The sequence below is a fragment of the Muntiacus reevesi genome, chromosome 17 (genome assembly GCF_963930625.1).
Source record: "Muntiacus reevesi chromosome 17, mMunRee1.1, whole genome shotgun sequence".
NCBI classification, from domain to species: domain Eukaryota; kingdom Metazoa; phylum Chordata; class Mammalia; order Artiodactyla; family Cervidae; genus Muntiacus; species Muntiacus reevesi.
In genome coordinates this window covers 5,373,196-5,390,607 of record NC_089265.1, presented here as the reverse complement: position 1 = coordinate 5,390,607, position 17,412 = coordinate 5,373,196, and the positions used below count along the sequence as shown (strand labels likewise).

Genomic DNA, 17,412 nt, shown 5'->3' with positions numbered 1-17,412 from the left:
CTGTCAGATTTTACCTGAGAGTGTTCTAAGTTCTGTCAGATTTTATCTCAAAACCCTCTAGGCTCTGTCAGTTTTTACCTCAGAACCCTTGTCTTTTCTGCCACATTTTACCTCAGAACCCTCTAGGCTTTGTCAGATTTCACCTCAGAACCCTCTAGGTTCTGTCAGATTTTATCTACAAATGTCCTAGTCTCTGTCAGATATTACCTCAGAACCCTCTTCTTGCTGTCAGATTTTACCTCAGAAGGTACAAGATTCTGTCAGATTTTACTGCAAAATTCCCTAGATTCTGTAAGATTTTACCTGAGAACTGTCTACTATCTGTCATATTTTACCTCAGAACCCTCTAGGTTCTGTCAGATTTTACTGCAGAAGCCTCTAGTTTCCATCAGATTTTACCTGAGAACCCTCTATTTTCTGTCAGATTTTACCTCAGAACCCTCTGGTTTCTGACAGATTTTACCTAGAACAATCTGGTCAGATTTTAGTTCAGAACCCTCTAGATTCTGTCAGATTTTAACTCAGAAAGCCCTAGGTTCTGTCATATTTTACCTGAGAACCCTTTTAGTTCTGTCAGACTTTACCTCAGAACCCTCTCAATTCTGTCAGACTTTACCTATCACCCTCTGGTCTCTTTCAATTTAACCTCAGGACTCTAGCTTCCATCAGATTTTACCTCAGAATCCCCTAGGTTTTCTGAGATTTTACCTCAGAACCCTCCAGTTTTTGTCAGATTTTACCTCAAAATCTTCTCATTTCTGTCAGGTATTACGTGAGAATGTACTAAGTTCTATTGGATTTTACTCAAAACGCCCTAGGCTTGTCAGATTCTACCTCAGAACATTCTAGGTTACTTCAGATTTTTACCTGAGAACCCTTTCGGTTCTGTCAGTTTATCTCAGAATGTCCTATGTTCTGTCAGAGTTTACCTCATATCCCTCTGGTTTCTGTCACAGTTTACTTCAGAACCCTTTAAATCCTGTCAGATTTTACATCAGAACCATCAGATTTTATGTCAGAAAACTTTCAGTTCTGTTCAGTCGCTCAATTGTGTCTGACTCTTTGCGACCCCATGGACTGCAGCACGCCAGGCCTCCCTGTCCATCACCAACTCCCGGAGTTTACTCAAATTCATATTCATTGAGCTGGTGATGCCATCCAACCATCTCATCCTCTGTCATCCCCTTCTCCTCCCACATTCAATCTTTCCCAGCATCAGGGTCTTTTCAAAAGAGTCAGCTCTTCGCATCAGGTGGCCAAAGTATTGAAGTTTCAGTTTCACCATCAGGCCTTCCAATGAATATTCAGGACTGATATCCTTTAGGATGGACTGGTTGGATCTCCTTGCAGTCCAAGGGAGTCTCAAGAGTCTTCTCCAACACCACAGTTCAAAAGCATCAGTTCTTCGGTGCTCAGCTTTCTTTATAGCCCAACTCTCACATCCACACATGACTACTGGAAAAACCATAGCTTCGACTGGACCGATCTTTGTTGGCTAAGTAACGTCTCTGCTTTTGAATATGCTGTCTAGGTTGGTCATAACTTTTCTTCCAAGGAGCAAGTGTCTTTTAATTTCATGGCTGCAGTCACCATATGCAGTCATTTGGGAGCCCCCCCAAAATAAAGTCTGCCATTGTTTCCCCATCTATTTGCCATGAAGTGATGGGACCAGATGCCATGATCTTAGTTTTCTGAATGCTGAGTTTTAAGCCAACTTTTTCCACTCTCCTTTTTCACTTTCAACAAGAGCCTCTTTAGTTCTTCGCTTTCTGCCATAAGGGTGATGTCATCTGCATATCTGAGGTTATTGATATTTCTCCCAGCAATCTTGATTCCAGCTTGTGCTTCCTCCAGCCCTGCGTTTCTCATGATGTACTCTGCATATAAGTTAAATAAGCAGAGTGACAATATACAGCCTTGACTACTCCCTTCCCGATTTAGAACCAGTCTGTTGTTCCATGTCCAGTTCTAACTGTTGCTTCCTGACCAGCATATAGATTTTTCAGGAGGCACGTCAGGTGGTCTGGTATCCCCATCTCTTTCAGAATTTTCCAGTTTGTTGTGATCCACACAGTCAATAAAGCAGAAGTGGATGCTTTTCTGGAACTCTTTTTGTTTTCTTGATGATCCAACCTCTAGGTTCTGCCTTATTTTATCTCAAAATTCTCTAGGTTCTGTCAGATTTTCCTCAGTACTCTTTAGGTTCTATCTGATTTTACCTCAGAAGCATCAAGTTTCTGTCAGGTTTTACCTCAGCACACTCCAGTTTCTGTCAGATTTTAGCTCAGAAAGTCCTATGTTTGTCAGGTTTTACTCAAAATGTCCTAGGCTTGTCAGATTTTACCTCAGAACTCTAGGTTCTGTCAGATTTTTTCCTCTGAAGCCTCTTCTTTCTGTCAGGTTTTAGCTCAGAACATCCTAGGTTCTGTCATGGTTTACCTCTGAACCCTTTTTTCCCTTGAGAAATCTCTTTCAGTTCCTCAGAAATCTTTTTCTTTCCTGCATAATTTCCTCAGAAATCTCCTTTTCTTTAGAATCCCCTTGTTATTTCCTTCTTTCCCTCAGAAATCTGCTTATTTCCTTCAAAATTCCCTCAGAAATCTTCTTTCACTGAGAAATCTCCTTCTTTCCCTCAGAATTTCCTTAGAAAGCTTCTTTGCCTCAGCACGGGGTGGGGGTGGGGTGGGGTGGGGTGGGGGGAGGAAGCAAGGGCATTATGAGCAACCTCACAGAAAGTAAAAGTAGTATAAGTGAACGGTATGAACAAATATATGAAAACAAATTGTCTAATCTAGATGAAACAGACAAATTCCTAGAAACACACAATTACCAAAGTTCACTCAAGAACAAATAGAAAACCCCATCTACCTTATAATAAGCAAAGGATTCTATCAATAATAAAAAATTTTCCCTCAAAGAAATGTCCCAGACCAGATGGTCACCAGTGAATTCAATCAAACTTTTAAAGATCAATTGATGTCAATCCTATTTAAATTTTTCCAAAAAACAGAAGAGGCAACATCTTCTAACACATTCTATGATGCCAACATTATCCTAATAGTAAAGTGAGATAAAAACTGTAGAAGAAACTACAGACCTATGATATCTATATTCATATCCCTTATGAATATAGATGCAAAAGTCTTCAACAAAATAGTGACAAACCAAACCCAACAACATAATAAAAGTATTATATACCAAGTGATATTTTCCCCAGCAATGATAGGGTGGTTCAACAAAAGAAAATAATTCAATGCAATATATTACATTAATAAAACAAAGGAAGAAAGCACATGATTACTTCAATATATAGAGAAAACATATTTGTCAGAATTCAATACTCTTTCATGATAAAAAGAGCAAACTAATAGAAGGAAACTTTCTTTATAAAAGAAAGAGCATTTATGGTATACCCACAATTAACATTATACTCATTGGTAAAAGACTGAAAACTGTCTTCATAAGGAAAAGAACAAGACACAGATGCCTACTTTCATCACTCCTATTCAATACTGTACTATAAACCCTAGCGAGAGCAATTTTGCAAGAAAAATAAATAAAAGGCATCAAATTAAAAAGAAGTAAAATTATCTCTACTTAAAGATAACATGATTCTGTAGACAGAAAATCTCATAAAATCCACTAAAATACTACTAGAGCTCATAAATGAATTCAAGACAATTGCAGGGTCAACACACACTATCAGTTTTCTATACACGAGTAAAGAATGCCAAAAAAAGATATTGAGAAAACATTTCCACTTATAATTTCACCAAAAGAATAAAATATCATTAATAAATTTAACCAAGAGAGTTAAAAGACTTGCCCACTGGAAACTAGAAAGATAAAGAAGACCTAAAATTAATGGAAAGACATTCCATATTCGTGGATTGAAATACTTAACATTTTTAAGATGGCAATTATCAAGTGATCTATAGAGACAGTACAATCCTTATCAAAGTCTATGGTCTTTTTTGGGGGGCAGAAATAGAAAAACTAGTCTTCTAATTCATATGTAACTGCAAGGGTCCCCAAGTATCCTAAGCCATATTGAAAAAACTGGAGAAGAGAATGGCAAACCACTTCAATAGTCTTGCCTTGAGAAAGAGCAGTATGGCTTGCCCAGGAGCAGTATGAATAGCCAAAAAGATGTGACACCAGAAGATGAGTCACTGGGGTCAGTAGGTGTCCAATATGCTGCTGGGGAAGAGCAGAAAAGAGCTCCAGAAAGAATGAAGAGGCTGGGCTGAAGTGAACGGTCAATTGTGGATATGCCTGATAATGAAAGTAAAGTCTGTTGCTGTAAAGATCAATATTGCACAGGAACTTGGAATGTTAGGTCCATGAATCAAGGTAACCTGGCCTAGGAATTGGTGTACTAAAATGAATGGGAATGGACAAATTCAATTCAGATGACCATTATATATACTACTGTGGGCAAGAAAGAAATGGAGTAGCTCTCATGGTCAACAAAAGAGTCTGAAATGCACTACTTTGGGTGAAATCTCAAAAACGACAGAATGATCTCGGTTCATTTCCGAGCAAACCACTCAACATCACAGTAATCCAAGTCTATGTCCCAGCCACTAATGCCAAAGAAGCTGAAGTCGAATGGTTCTATAAAGGCCTATAAAACCTTCTAGAACTAACACCAAAAAAAAGATATCCTTTTCATTATAGGGGATTGGAATGCAAAAGTAGGAAGTCAAGAAATACCTAGAGTAACAGGCAAGTTTGGCCTTGGAGTACAAAATGAAGGAGGGCAAAGGCAAACAGTATTTTGCCAAGAGAATGCTCTAGTCATAGCAAACATCCTCTTCCAACAACACAGGAGAAGACTCTACACATGGATATCAACAAATGGTCAATACCAAAGTCAGATTGATTATATTCTTTGCAGCTGGAGATACTCTATACAGTCAGTTAAAACAAGACCTGGAGCAGACTGTGGCTCAGATCATGAGCTTCTTATTGGAAAATTCAGATTTAAATTACAGGAAGGGAAAACCACTAGACTATTCAGGTATAACTTAAATCAAATCTCTTATAATTATATAACAGAGGTGATGAATAGATTCAAAGGATCAGATCTGACAGACAGAGTGCCTGAAAGACTATGGACAGAGGTTCATAACACTGTACAGGAGGTGGTGACCAAAACCTTCCCCAAGAAAAAGAAATACAAGAAGGCCAAGTGATTGTCTGAGAAGGCCTTACAAATAGCTGAAAAAGGAAGAGAAGTGAAAACCAAAGGAGAAAGGGAGAGATATACCCAACTGAATGCAGAGTTCCGGAGAATAGCAAGGACAGATAAGAAAGTCTTCTTAAGTGAACAATGCAAAGAAACAGAGGGAAACCACAGAATGGGAAAGACTAGATACCTCTTCAAGAAAATTGGAGATACCAAGGAAATGTCTCATGCAAAAATGGGCACAATAAAGGACAGATACAGCAAGGATCTAACAGAAGCAGAAGATATTAAGAAGAGGGGGCAAGAATACACAGAAGAACTATACAAAAAAGATTTTAATGACCCAGATAACCATGATGGTGTGGTCATTCACTTAGAACCAGACATCCTGGAGTGTGAAGTCAAGTGGGCCTTAGGAAGCATTAACATGAACAAAGCTAGTGGAGGTGACGGAATTTCAGCTTAGTTATTTTAAATCCTAAAAGATGATGCTATGAAAGTGCTGTGCTCAATATGCCAGCATATTTGGAAAACTCAGCAGTGGGCACAGGACTGGAAAATGTCAGTTTTCATTTCATTGCCAAAAAAAGTCAATGCCAAAAAATGTTCAAACTTCCCACAAATTGTGCTCATTTCACAAGCTAGCGAAGTAATTCTCAAAATACTTTAAGCTAGGTTTCAACAGTACATGAACTGAGAACTTCCAGAAGTACGAGCTTGATTTAGAAAAGGCAGCGGAACCAGAGATCAAATTGCCAACATCTGTTGGATCATAGAAAAAGCAAGAGAGTTTCAGAAAAACATCTACTTCTGCTTCATTAACTATGCTAAAGCCTTTGATTGTGCGGATCACAACAAACCGGAACATTCTTAAAGAGATGGGAATACCAAACCACCTTACCTGTCTCCTGAGAAACCTGTATGCAGGGCAAGAGGAAATAGAACCAGACATCGAACAACAGACTGGTTTAAAACTGGGAAAGGAGTACATCAAGGCTATATATAGTCACCTTACTTATTTAACTGCTATTTACAGAACATCCTGTGAAATATTGGGATGGATGAATCACAAGCTGGAATCAAGTCACCTCGGATATCCAGATCATACCACTCTAATGGCAGAAAGCGAAGAGGAAAGAGCCTCTTGATGAAGGTGAAAGAAGGGGGTGAAAAAGCTGGCTTAAAACTCAACATTCAAAAAACTAAGATGATGGCATCCAGTCTTATCACTTCATGGCAAATAGATGGGCAAAAAGTGCAAACTGTGTCAGATTTTATTTTCTTGGGCTCCAAAATCACTGCAGATGGTGACAGCAGTCATGAAATCAAAAGACACTTGTTCCTTGGAAGAAAAGCTATGACAAACCTAGACAGCATATTAAAAAGCAGACATGTCACTGGGCTGACAAAGGTCTGTATAGTCAAAGCTATAGTTTTTCCAGCAGTCACGTACTCATGTGAGAGGTGGACCATAAAGAACTGATCCTTTTGAATTGTGGTGCTGGAGAAGACTCTTGAGAATCTGTTGGTCTTCAAGGAGATCAAACCAGTCAATCTGAAAAGGAAGTCAACCCTGAATATACATCGGAAAGACTGATGGTGAAGCTGAAGCTCCAATGCTTTGGCCACCTGATGCAAGAAGCCAACTCATTGGAGAAGACCCTGATGCTGTGAAAGATTTAGGGCAAGAGGAGAAAGGGGTGACAGAAGTTGAGATGGTCAGATGGCATCACTGACTCAATGGACATGAGTTTGAGCAGACTCTGGGAGATAGTGAAAGACAGAGGAGCCTGGAAAGCTGCAGTTCATGGGGTTGCAAAGAGTCAGACCAGACTTGTGACTGAATATAGTGGGAAAAAAAGGAGGACTCACACTTCCTGATTTCAAAACTTATTACACAGTTAGAATAGTCAAAAAAATACAGTACTGGCCTAATAGAAATACAGCCTAAAATAGAACTGAAAATACAGAAATAAACCCATATATCTATGCTAATTGATTTTCAACAAGGGTGCCAAGACCATTCAGTGAAAAACAGTTTCTTCAACCAACAGTGCTGAAAAACTGGACAACCTCATTCAAAACAATGAAGCTGGAACTCTACCTCACTCCATATATACATAAATTGACACAAAATGGGTCAACAACCTACATTTAAGAGCTAAAATTATAAAATGTCTAGAAAAAAAATAGGGGCTAATCTTTATAAGGTTGGATTTGGCAACAGATTCTTAGGCTTGACACCAAAAGTATGAGCAAATGAAAGAAAAAAAGTAATTGTACTAAATAAAAATTTAAAACTTTTTTTGCATCAAAGAACATTATAAAAAATGTGAAAAGGCAATCTACAGAATGGGAGAAAATATTTGTAAATCATGTATCACATATACAGTTAATACCTAGAATAAAGAACTCCTGCAACTGAACAACAAAAACAAACAACCCAATTTAAAAATGAATAAAGGAATTGAAGAAAAATACAAATCAAAACCACAATGCTATCACTTCACACCCAGTAGGATGGCTTTAATTTAAAAAAAAAGAAAAAAGGAAATACGAGCCTTAGCAATTTCGAGAAATAGTTGTTAATATAGCCACTATGGAAAAGTTTGGAGGTTCCTCAAAATATTACAGCATTACCATGTGACTCAGCAACTCCACTCCTAGATATATACCCAAGAGAAATGAAGACATGCCCACACAGAAACTTGTACACAAATGTTTATAGTAGCATTAGTCATAACAGCCAAAGGTGGAAATCAAAATGTCTAAATGTTCATTAATGGATGACTGGAAAAACAAATTGTCATACACACATATGCACACACACTGGAATGTCATTCAGCCATAAAAAGGAGTGAAGTACTAACATATGCTGCAATTTGGATAAACCTTGAAAACGTCTTAAGTAAAAGAAAAATCCACACAAAAGGACATGTGCTATATGATTCCCTTTACATGATATACCATAACAGGCAAATCCATAGATACAAAAAGATTAAAGGTTATCAGGGGATGGGAAGAGGTGGAATTGGGAATAATTTCTTGTGGGTGTTTCTATGGGGTGATGAAAATTTTTTAAATTAGAGCTGGTGGTTGCACAACATTGTGAATACACTTTGTTGATATTTTCAGTTGCTAAATCATGTCCCACTCTTTGCGACTCCATGGACTGCAGCACACTAGACTTCCCTGTCCTTCACTATCTCCTGGAGTTTGCTCAAATTCACGTCCATTGTGTTGGTGATGTTATCAAACCACCTCATCCTCTGCTGCCCTCTTCTCCTTTGGCCTTCAATCTTTCCCAGCATAGGGGTCTTTTCCAATGAGTTCATTCTTTGCATCAGGTGGCCAAAGTATTAGAGCTTCAGCTTCAGCATTAGTCCTTCCAATGAATATCTAGGGTTGATTTCTTTTAGGACTGACTGGTTTGATCTCCTTGCAGTTCAACAGACTCTCAAGAATCTTCTCCAACACCACAATTCAAAAGCACCAATTCTTCAGCACTCAGCCTTCTTTATGGTCCAACTTTAACATGCATACATGGCTACTGAAAAAACCATAGCTTTGACTATACCAATCTCTGTCAGCAAAGTGATGTCTTTGGTTTTTAATATGCTGTCTAGGTTTGACATACCTTTCCTTCCAAGGAGCAACATTTTGTCACAACTCTTCACTGTGACCCATCCATCTTGGGTGACCCTACATGGCATGGCTTATAGCTTCACTGAGTTACACAAGTCCCTTCACCACAAGGCTGTGACCCATGATGTGAATACACTAAATACTACCAAATTGTATAAAGTGATTAATTGTATATCATGTACATTTCAATTAAAAAAAACTTTATGTAGAAATAATAGACCTTACTTTATTAAGAAATACATTTCAGACATTAATTTTTAGCCTTTACCTAAATTATTCAGTAAAGGGTAGTTACCAAACAACTTCTTCAGCTCCTGCCACACATTCTACCCCAACAGCAGTCAAATTTTGATTCTTTTCCTGATGTTCTAACACTAAACATAATCCTTATCCTTTTAGAGATAGGAGTTTCCATTTACTTTCTCTTGTTCAGATACAGATAAGTACAATAAAGATTTCCATAGAACTCATAATTTTTAAAACTCAGTAAGAATTAAAATTTCTATGTAAAAGTTTTACTTTGCAGCTTCTTGAGTCTCTTGTCTTTGAGGGGGAGGCTCTTAAGTTCTGTTTTTCATGTTTTAAATTGCTCTAACAAGATTTAATTTCATTGGATAAATAAACACTCAACTCTCATTTCACTTTTTTATACAACTACATTTTATGCAAGTAATTCTATGAAATTAAGATTGAGAGGCAAAGGTTATATTCATAAACATGGATTTTAATGTCAGCAAATAGCTTCAAGCTTTTTTCATAAGAGGTAAAAATATTTAAAAGAAAACTGACAGAGAATGAAAGATAAAAGGAGGTACAACAGAAATCAAGTCAGAGCTGTATATGACCAAAATTTCAAGTTTATTTCATAAAATATAAGCCTGCAGTCAAGTTTCTACTGAAAAAGAAAGTTTATAGATTTAGGAAAAAATATAAAACATACAAGTAATACTTTTTTCAAACAAACCACCACATTTTGTAGTGTGTGGTTCATCTTCATTCAGCTAAGAAAAAACTTCTCATGGAGATTTCTGGAGTACTGGAAACAAGAGGTTTCTATATACTAATTATTATAGCCTCTGGCTCATCAATAAAGTTGCAAGTAAATCTTTAAATGGCCTAAACACCAGGATGGTGTTACTGTTCACCATAGTTTCTAGCTGTCAGTACACTCAGAACACTTAAAAATACAGACTCACCTTCTATTGAAATAAGATTTTCTTTAAACTTATCTACATAGTGGTTCCCAAGCAGGGGTGATTTTGTCCCCCCAGAGCCATTTGACAATGTCTAGGAATAATTTTAGTTATCACCTTTGGAGCTCTACTGTATTAGTATGTGGACTCCAGTGACGCCAAAAAACCTAAAATACACAGGACAGCCTCCCACAATAAAGAATTATCAGGACCAAATGTTGACTTTGAGATATCCTTAGCTGCATTAATGGGCTCATCCATTTCTATCCTAAAATCTGCACCACAGGTTTTGTTCTGATGTCACAAGCTATAAATTTGATTTGTAACTGTAAGCCCTTGGCTAAATACTACAATCTCATGAAAAGCAGAGGTAGAAATATTTAGGAGAAAACTGACAGAGAATGAAATATAAAATGAAATAAAACAGAAATTATGACCAAAATTTAAAGATCCTGATAAATTCTTGATCTCTCCAACTTAATAGTTTTAATTTGCATTGTAAACAGTATAGAACATGACTGAAAATTAAGGGGCAGTGCAGAGGTTCTTTCTATATTTGTGCCATGTAAATACTTTTTCACTAAAACAAAATTTAAAGAAATGACAAACTATTTAATTCTACATTCAGATTTCAACTTTCAGCACTGCATTTACTTTTGCTGACGTATTAACTCTTCTTTGGAAGGAAGTAGGCGTCAAACTGTTTGTTCTCTCTGCTATTTCGAACCTGTTAGTACTAAAAAGCACTTAAAAAATAATACTATTTAGGATATCCTTAATTCCAAATCAGATTGCCCCAGAGAGAGCAAATGGGCAACATCTATTACTTTTGTTAGTTTCTCAGAACTAAAAAAAGGGAAAAAAGGTAATAAAGTGATCTTCAAATTAAAATTTCAATTAATACTGGTCCCTAAAAGTCATTTTAAAATAAAAATCAAGTTCCACAAAATAAATACACTGAAGCAACTATAATAGCAATAACCTTTATTTAAAATACCTTTAATCTAGGAAAGCTCATTTTACATGAGTTTCCAACTAATTAGAGTCAAAACAAAGAAAATAAAACCAGAGAAAATCCTCTGTAGAAAAAATACACAAGGAACATTTCTACACGTGGAAAAGCATTAAGCGGTCTTAACATCTGAACATCCAAGTTTTAATTCCATCTCTCCTAGTGAACACTACTATCAACCTTGAGATCTGACTTGTTCTTGTCATTCTTCACTGAGTAGATGAAATATGTTAAGGTGTCTTTTTCATTCACTGGAATAGACCTAAAGTGGCAACCAACTATCTATAAAGAAAAAAAATTGAGGAAATTAAATTATAGATATTAATAGATTTTATAAACCAGGTTAAAAAAAAAAAAACACTGTCATCAAAAGAAAAAGTGTGGTAAGAGCTTTTTCCTTTCAAAAATAAATTGTATTTAACAAAATACCAACAGGACGAAAGGCATATAATAATAAGATGTTATGAACAAGAGATAGTGTAATTTCAAAAGACCCCTTAGCCCACTCAATTAAGTATACAGTAATCAGAATGTGTACTTCACTTTATTTTAAATTTTATAGCTGAGACCTAGATCAAGAGATAAATACTCTTACTTGTAAACTTCAAATATCAATGAAATAAAACAGAATGTAAGAGTCCACATGCATTATACAATGGTTTAGTCTCTACTTATGGAAAAAGAACAACCATTAACTCGGAAAAGTTTTGGTATGATAGAAACAAACCAAGAATTATCTTACAAATATGTTTGCTACAACTTAACATTCATTCATTCACTCATTGGAAATATTCTTTGTTAAGATGCCCTGAAATTTTTTCTGTATAAAAATTATGGATGAGAAATGAGAAGGGAAAGGATGTCCACTGAAGAATGTTTACCTGCCTTCTTACCTTTTCATTCTGCTAATGTAACACATGCACTGCAACTACCAATAGAAGTATATTAGACTAAACTGGGGCACTGAAATGCATATTTAGATTCCAGAAGGTAAAACTTCTTAAAGAAAAAGATAAGACACTTACAGAGCCTGGTCACTCAACTCTGGAGTTGTTTATAAATATCTGCATTTCTGACTAAGTTATAACACTCATATTATTTGGATTTCTCATTTCTAAATAAGAAAACGGATCTTTAAAAGAAGATCAGATTATCAAAAATATCAGGCTTGATTTCTGCATTTAAAAAAGATATATTTAAAATAACCAGTTCTTGGGTTGTCATTTGTCCCAAAATAAAAGCACCTTCACTATGTATCTGTATATATATCGATATATTAATAATTTCATCATGGCAGGAAAAATCTTTATGTTATATTAATGTACTATATAACTTGAAAAGGACTTGATTTTTTAAATCAAATTTAAAGAAAAATTAGATTGTTGTTGTCTAAGCAAGAAGGAAAGAAGAAATTCTGGCTAAAGCCTTAATGTTAAAAAGCATTCTGCCAAAGAAGTATACCTTCTATTCACCTATGTTATTCAATATGGACATTTTGTAAAATGTGGTTTCCTAACAAACTGAAGAATATGGGAAAACTGATTTACATATTTATTTATAGTTTGTCAAGTAGGTTAAGCATTTTTATTTTAAACATGATAGAAGTATAAACATATAAATCTATAGATATCTTAATATGACACAGTTTCTTGGCTCTCTTATTTCCTGAGAACACAAGCACTCAACTTTTCAAAACTCACTGAAGGACTGCGAGTCCTATATTCAGGAACCTATAAGTAAAAGTGTGGATAAAAGTCTTTGCGTTTTCTAGTCATAAAAACAGGGATGCTTCAAATAAAACAAACTAACATCAACAAGTTCTGAAATTTTTAAATCAGCAAGTTATGGGAATACTGTTTAGAGGTTTATCTGTAAAATCTATTCCAACAAAAACTTCAAGAAAACTCTAACAAAGACATCAAAGCTTACTAAGTTATTATTATGCCTCAATTAGGTGCTCAATAAGTGTTTACTGAGTAAATAGAATTTTAAAAGAAACAGGTTTCTAGAGAGAGAATAAATAAACCTTTTACTTACTATTTCTGCAAGTCAGTATTAGAAGATGCTTAGAAAACTGCATACAATCTACTGAGTAATCATTATATAAAGGAATTTCCTAAGTGGTAGACAAACATTTCTAGACAACTAGATTCTTCCACAATAGATTTATTAACTTTGATTTTTCTAATTAAAATGTATTGTTATATATGCTAAATTAACATTACTAGCATTTAATGACTTTTTTTGTATTATAGGTTAAATAGTTTAAAACTCATATATACCTCAACAAGCTGTGCTTTATTAAGTCCCGGTCTGGTTGGGAGTTTGAAGTGTCTTTTGTATCTCCTAAGTGTATTCACCTGTAATTGGTATAAATCAACCTAGAAAAAATTAATGTATGTGAGTTAGTTCATACCATTTGCTAATGATTAATATTTGCTATAAAAAACATTTCAAATTCAACACAATGAAAATTTAATTCCATTATTTTAAAAGGCTTAAATAATCAAAACTAAAAATGCATTAAACACTTCAATCTTTTTGAGGATGATTATTAAAGACGGGGGACTATAAGAATTGTCAATTGAGGAGGGAGGTTCAAGAGGGAGGGGACATATGTACACCTATGGCTGATTCATGTTGAAGTTTGACAGGAAACAACAAAATTCTGTAAAGTAATTATCCTTCAATTAAAAAATAAATTTTTTAAAAAGTAAAAAAAAAAAAAAGTTGTCATTTGAAGCCATAACAAGTCAAACTGCATAACTGCATGTTAACTGGCTATATTTAATTTTGCTTTCGTTTTTAGAGTTTTCAAATCCTTCAAGTATTTTTCTAATTTGTTCATATTTTTAAAATAAAACTTTCAGAATAGAGCACTTAAGTTTTACATTTAACTTACAAAGCTTTCACCTACCTCCGGAGTATCAATATCTTGAACAGGTGAATCTCCTCCATCATCATCACTCCCTTTTCTCTTTCTCCTGTTTCGCACACTCTGAATTAAGTTTTTATGATAATCACAAATGTAAAGATGTCTTGCCTGAAACAAAAGTTTCACAGACGACTTATGATCACAGGAAAATGTGTTTATGTATTAGTAAAATACATAGTTACAGTGAATTATTAAAAATATAAACATTAGTAACAGGCCATTGTTAAGACAACGCACGTTTCTTGCTACTCTTAAGTCCTAAACCCAGTTAAAACATATCATGTCTAGCAATATTGTTAAAGAGGACTGAGGGGTGGGGCGGGGAGAAGGGCCAGTAACGGAAGGGAGAGAAGCAGAGAATGAGAAATTCCTATGCTCTGGATTCTGTCATCAAATTGCAGCGATGGTGAACTAGATTAGTTCAGCTGTGCCGTTTTTTTAAATAAGTGAAAAATGATGCTGGCCACAGTTTCGCTATTTGAATAGTATTTTCTTTACTTAAAAGAGCATTTAAAAATATTAATACCATAGTGAATGCTTCCTAATCTAACTTAATACTCAAATTATAATCCAGACACAAAACCATCCACTTTTTACAAATTATTGATTTCACATCCTTACTAAATTTAAATTTGAATTATGAACTTTCCTGAGTATTAAATAAAAGCATTTATTTATAATACGTTTTTCCAACCAAAACAATGTGAAATGATTCAAGTATACCTGGAAAGATTCTCAAGTACAGAACTGAGGAACTAACTGAATAGGCAAAAAGTATCCCAAATACAGTTCTCAAAAACGTTAATTACATAGTTCTGAGAGCTGTACGGTAGCCTCTGAAATACTGGGCATTGTATATCAGCAGTTACTTCTTTAAAAAAAATTGAGGAGTGAGCTAACAGGTTTTCAAATTAAACTTTCAGCTAAAGTGTAAGTTAAGAAGATGCAGGACGTGTACTGGTTCTCACATCTTGTGATTTATTACCGCTCCCCAGGGCTCGGAAAAGTGGAAACGGTCGTTTCTAAAAACCTCATAGATGGTCAGAGGAACAGACCTGTGAAAGGACGAAGAAAGAAACCCTGATGGCTGCCAAACGGAGGGCTAACCCGCAGCGGCTGCCCGCTCCCCACGTCTTGAGCAGCAGCCCTAGATGATGACACGGCCGCGCGGCTTGCAGCCGGGTGTCCCCCACCCCGCACCCGCGGGACCCGAGACAGGGTCCTAGTCGCCCGCAGCGTCCGGTCCTGGCTGATCTCCACTCCTGGACCGAGGAAGCTACCGCTCGGGCAGCAAAACAAAGAAGGTACCTCGGTTCCAGAAGGAGCCGTGGGTTGCAGGACAGCTACTCTGGGTTCTCGGTGCGGCCGCCCCCTTTGTTTCACTACCGACCCCCGCAGAGGAGGAGTGGAGGCCCTGCGCGGGTGGGGGCGCTGGAGCGGGTCCCGGGGTGCGCGAGAGTGTCTACTGCGGACGGCGGACCGAGTTGCAGCACTTTGTTGTTTGTTTCCTACTAGGGACCCCGGAACGGGATCGCGAGGTCTGGGGCTCCCGCACCCCCACCGACACGCGTCTGCTCCTCTCCCCGAGCGCCCCTGGGTGCGGGCAGAGCAGATTCGTACCGCCGTCACTTACGCTCTTATCCAACTCGATCTTCACCTTCTTCTGGGAGATGCTCTTCTGGATCCTCTTGCTGAAGCTGGCGTTGCCCGCAGCCCGGCCGCACCGCTCGCCGTCCTCGCGCAGACAGCACAGCTGCCCGGGACCCGGCCCTGCCGCTCCCGGCGGCCCCGCCGCCGAGACCGCCCCTGCGCCCGGCACCTCGGCCCCGGCGCCAGCCCCAGCCCCGTTCCCGGCTGACGCGGCGGCGGCAGCAGCGGCGACCACGGCGGCCACAGCGGCGGCCGCGTCCCCGCCGCGGCTCATGTCCTCGGGAGTGAAGCCGTTCATGTCCCCGCACTCGCAGCGCCGCGCTGACAGAAGCCCCGCTCTTCGCGCCGCCTGCCTCTCTGGATGCCGGGGGTCTCGGCGGTCCCTCGCACCTGCTTGGCGGAGACTATTAACTCTGAGCCAGGGTCCTCCGGCCAAGACCACGGGGCTCCGGCCTGCTGGTGTCTGCAGGCACAGGGTCAGTGGACGGGGCGTGGGATCGGGAACTGGAATCTGGCGTCGCCAGGAGCTGGGACGCCGCTCACTGTCACATGGAGACTCCTCAGCAGTTGGACCTCGAGACCTCCGCCTCCCTTCGACCCTCGATCTGCGCAAGCGCGTTGCGCCGTTGCCCGTCCCGCCCCTTCCACTATGCCCGCAGGGCACCACGGGAATTGTAGTTCTCTTTTGGGGAGCCAACCTGAGCTCCAGTCTGACATCGAGCTTAATGGTTTAGGGGAACTACTTACCCCAGCATTCATCGCGCGGAGGCGGACCTGGATTTTTTTCGGTAATACATTGAGAAAACAGGGGCGTGTGGTTGGAGGGGGTTGCTCCCGGGAAGTTGAGTTGTGTTTAGCTCTTGGATTTTGCAGAGCTGGCACTTTAGACGAAGAGGTCACTTAACTCCTGAAGCGAAGCACAAAAGGCGGGAGGCGGGGTAGGAGGGGAGGGGATGCGAGGGTAGGAAGGGAGGGGATGAAAGGGGAGGGAAGGTGTGGGGAAAAAAAGTTTCGGGCCCTTTTTGTATCTGTGAAGAAGTTTTTGATGTAAATATGTCTTTTGTGGGGCTTCCCAAGTGGCTCAGTGGTAAAGAATCCGCCTGCCAAATGCAGGAGACATGAGTTTGACCCCTGGATGGGGAAGAGCCCCTGGAGAAGGAAACCCACTCCAGTGCTGTTGCCTGGAAAAGCCCATAGACAGAGGAGCCTGGCGGGCTACAGTCTGTGGGGTTTCAAGAGTCAGACACGACTTAGCAACTAAACGTTTTTGTGGGAAACCCAAACCAAGGAGAACGGCGCTCTGGCAGTTTTGGGGTCCCAGAGGTCCCATGTCTAACCCTGGGTCTGGGTAGCAGCTCTGCCGACTGACACCCGAGATGGTCCATCAGGGCGCCTGTGAGGGCGGTGGGCAGGGCGGGGAGACGTGCGTCCCAACCTCCCCTTCAGCAGGACTGGAGGTTCTCCAGATCCGAGCATTGTCCGACGGAGGATCGCGCTGGCTTGCGAGGCGCACTCTATCTACGGCCTCCTGAGGTGGAGCTCAGAACGAGTGGACTTAAAAGGGCTGCTTTCCGCTTCCAGCCCGGGCATCTCCACTTTGTCCTCGACGGAACCGGGAACCTGTCTAATCACACTTGAAAAATAAAAAGCAGAACCCCTCCGAGTTCTGGTCAGCCACGAGCTCCCAGAGACCGAAGGCGCGCGCTCGGCCGAGCGCCGAGAAAGTGGCGCTCCGGATTCGTGAGCGCGCGCACGCGTGTGTCTCTGTACGTGTCTGTGTGCGCGC

At 39.2% G+C, this 17,412-nt stretch overlaps 1 protein-coding gene across 1 annotated transcript; it reads right to left on the bottom strand.

Annotated features, from left to right (window-relative positions):
- Positions 1 to 10,998: 10,998 nt before the first annotated feature.
- SAP30 (Sin3A associated protein 30) lies at positions 10,999 to 16,223 on the bottom strand. The gene is made up of 4 exons (XM_065908274.1): positions 15,610 to 16,223; positions 13,959 to 14,084; positions 13,324 to 13,422; positions 10,999 to 11,323 (listed from the first exon to the last, which is right to left on the bottom strand). The coding sequence occupies exons 1-4, from the start codon at positions 15,922 to 15,924 to the stop codon at positions 11,201 to 11,203; spliced, it is 663 nt and encodes a 220-aa protein (XP_065764346.1). The 5' UTR covers positions 15,925 to 16,223; the 3' UTR covers positions 10,999 to 11,200.
- Between the last annotated feature and the right edge of the window lie 1,189 nt (positions 16,224 to 17,412).

Coding starts and splice junctions, on each gene's coding strand:
- SAP30 (XM_065908274.1), bottom strand. CDS start 15,924: ATGAACGGCTTCACTCCCGAGGACATGAGCCGCGGCGGGGACGCGGCC. Junction 14,085..15,609: donor AGATCGAGTTGGATAAGAGC/GTAAGTGACGGC, acceptor CTTTTGTTTCAG/GCAAGACATCTTTACATTTG. Junction 13,423..13,958: donor AAGATATTGATACTCCGGAG/GTAGGTGAAAGC, acceptor AATTTTTTCTAG/GTTGATTTATACCAATTACA.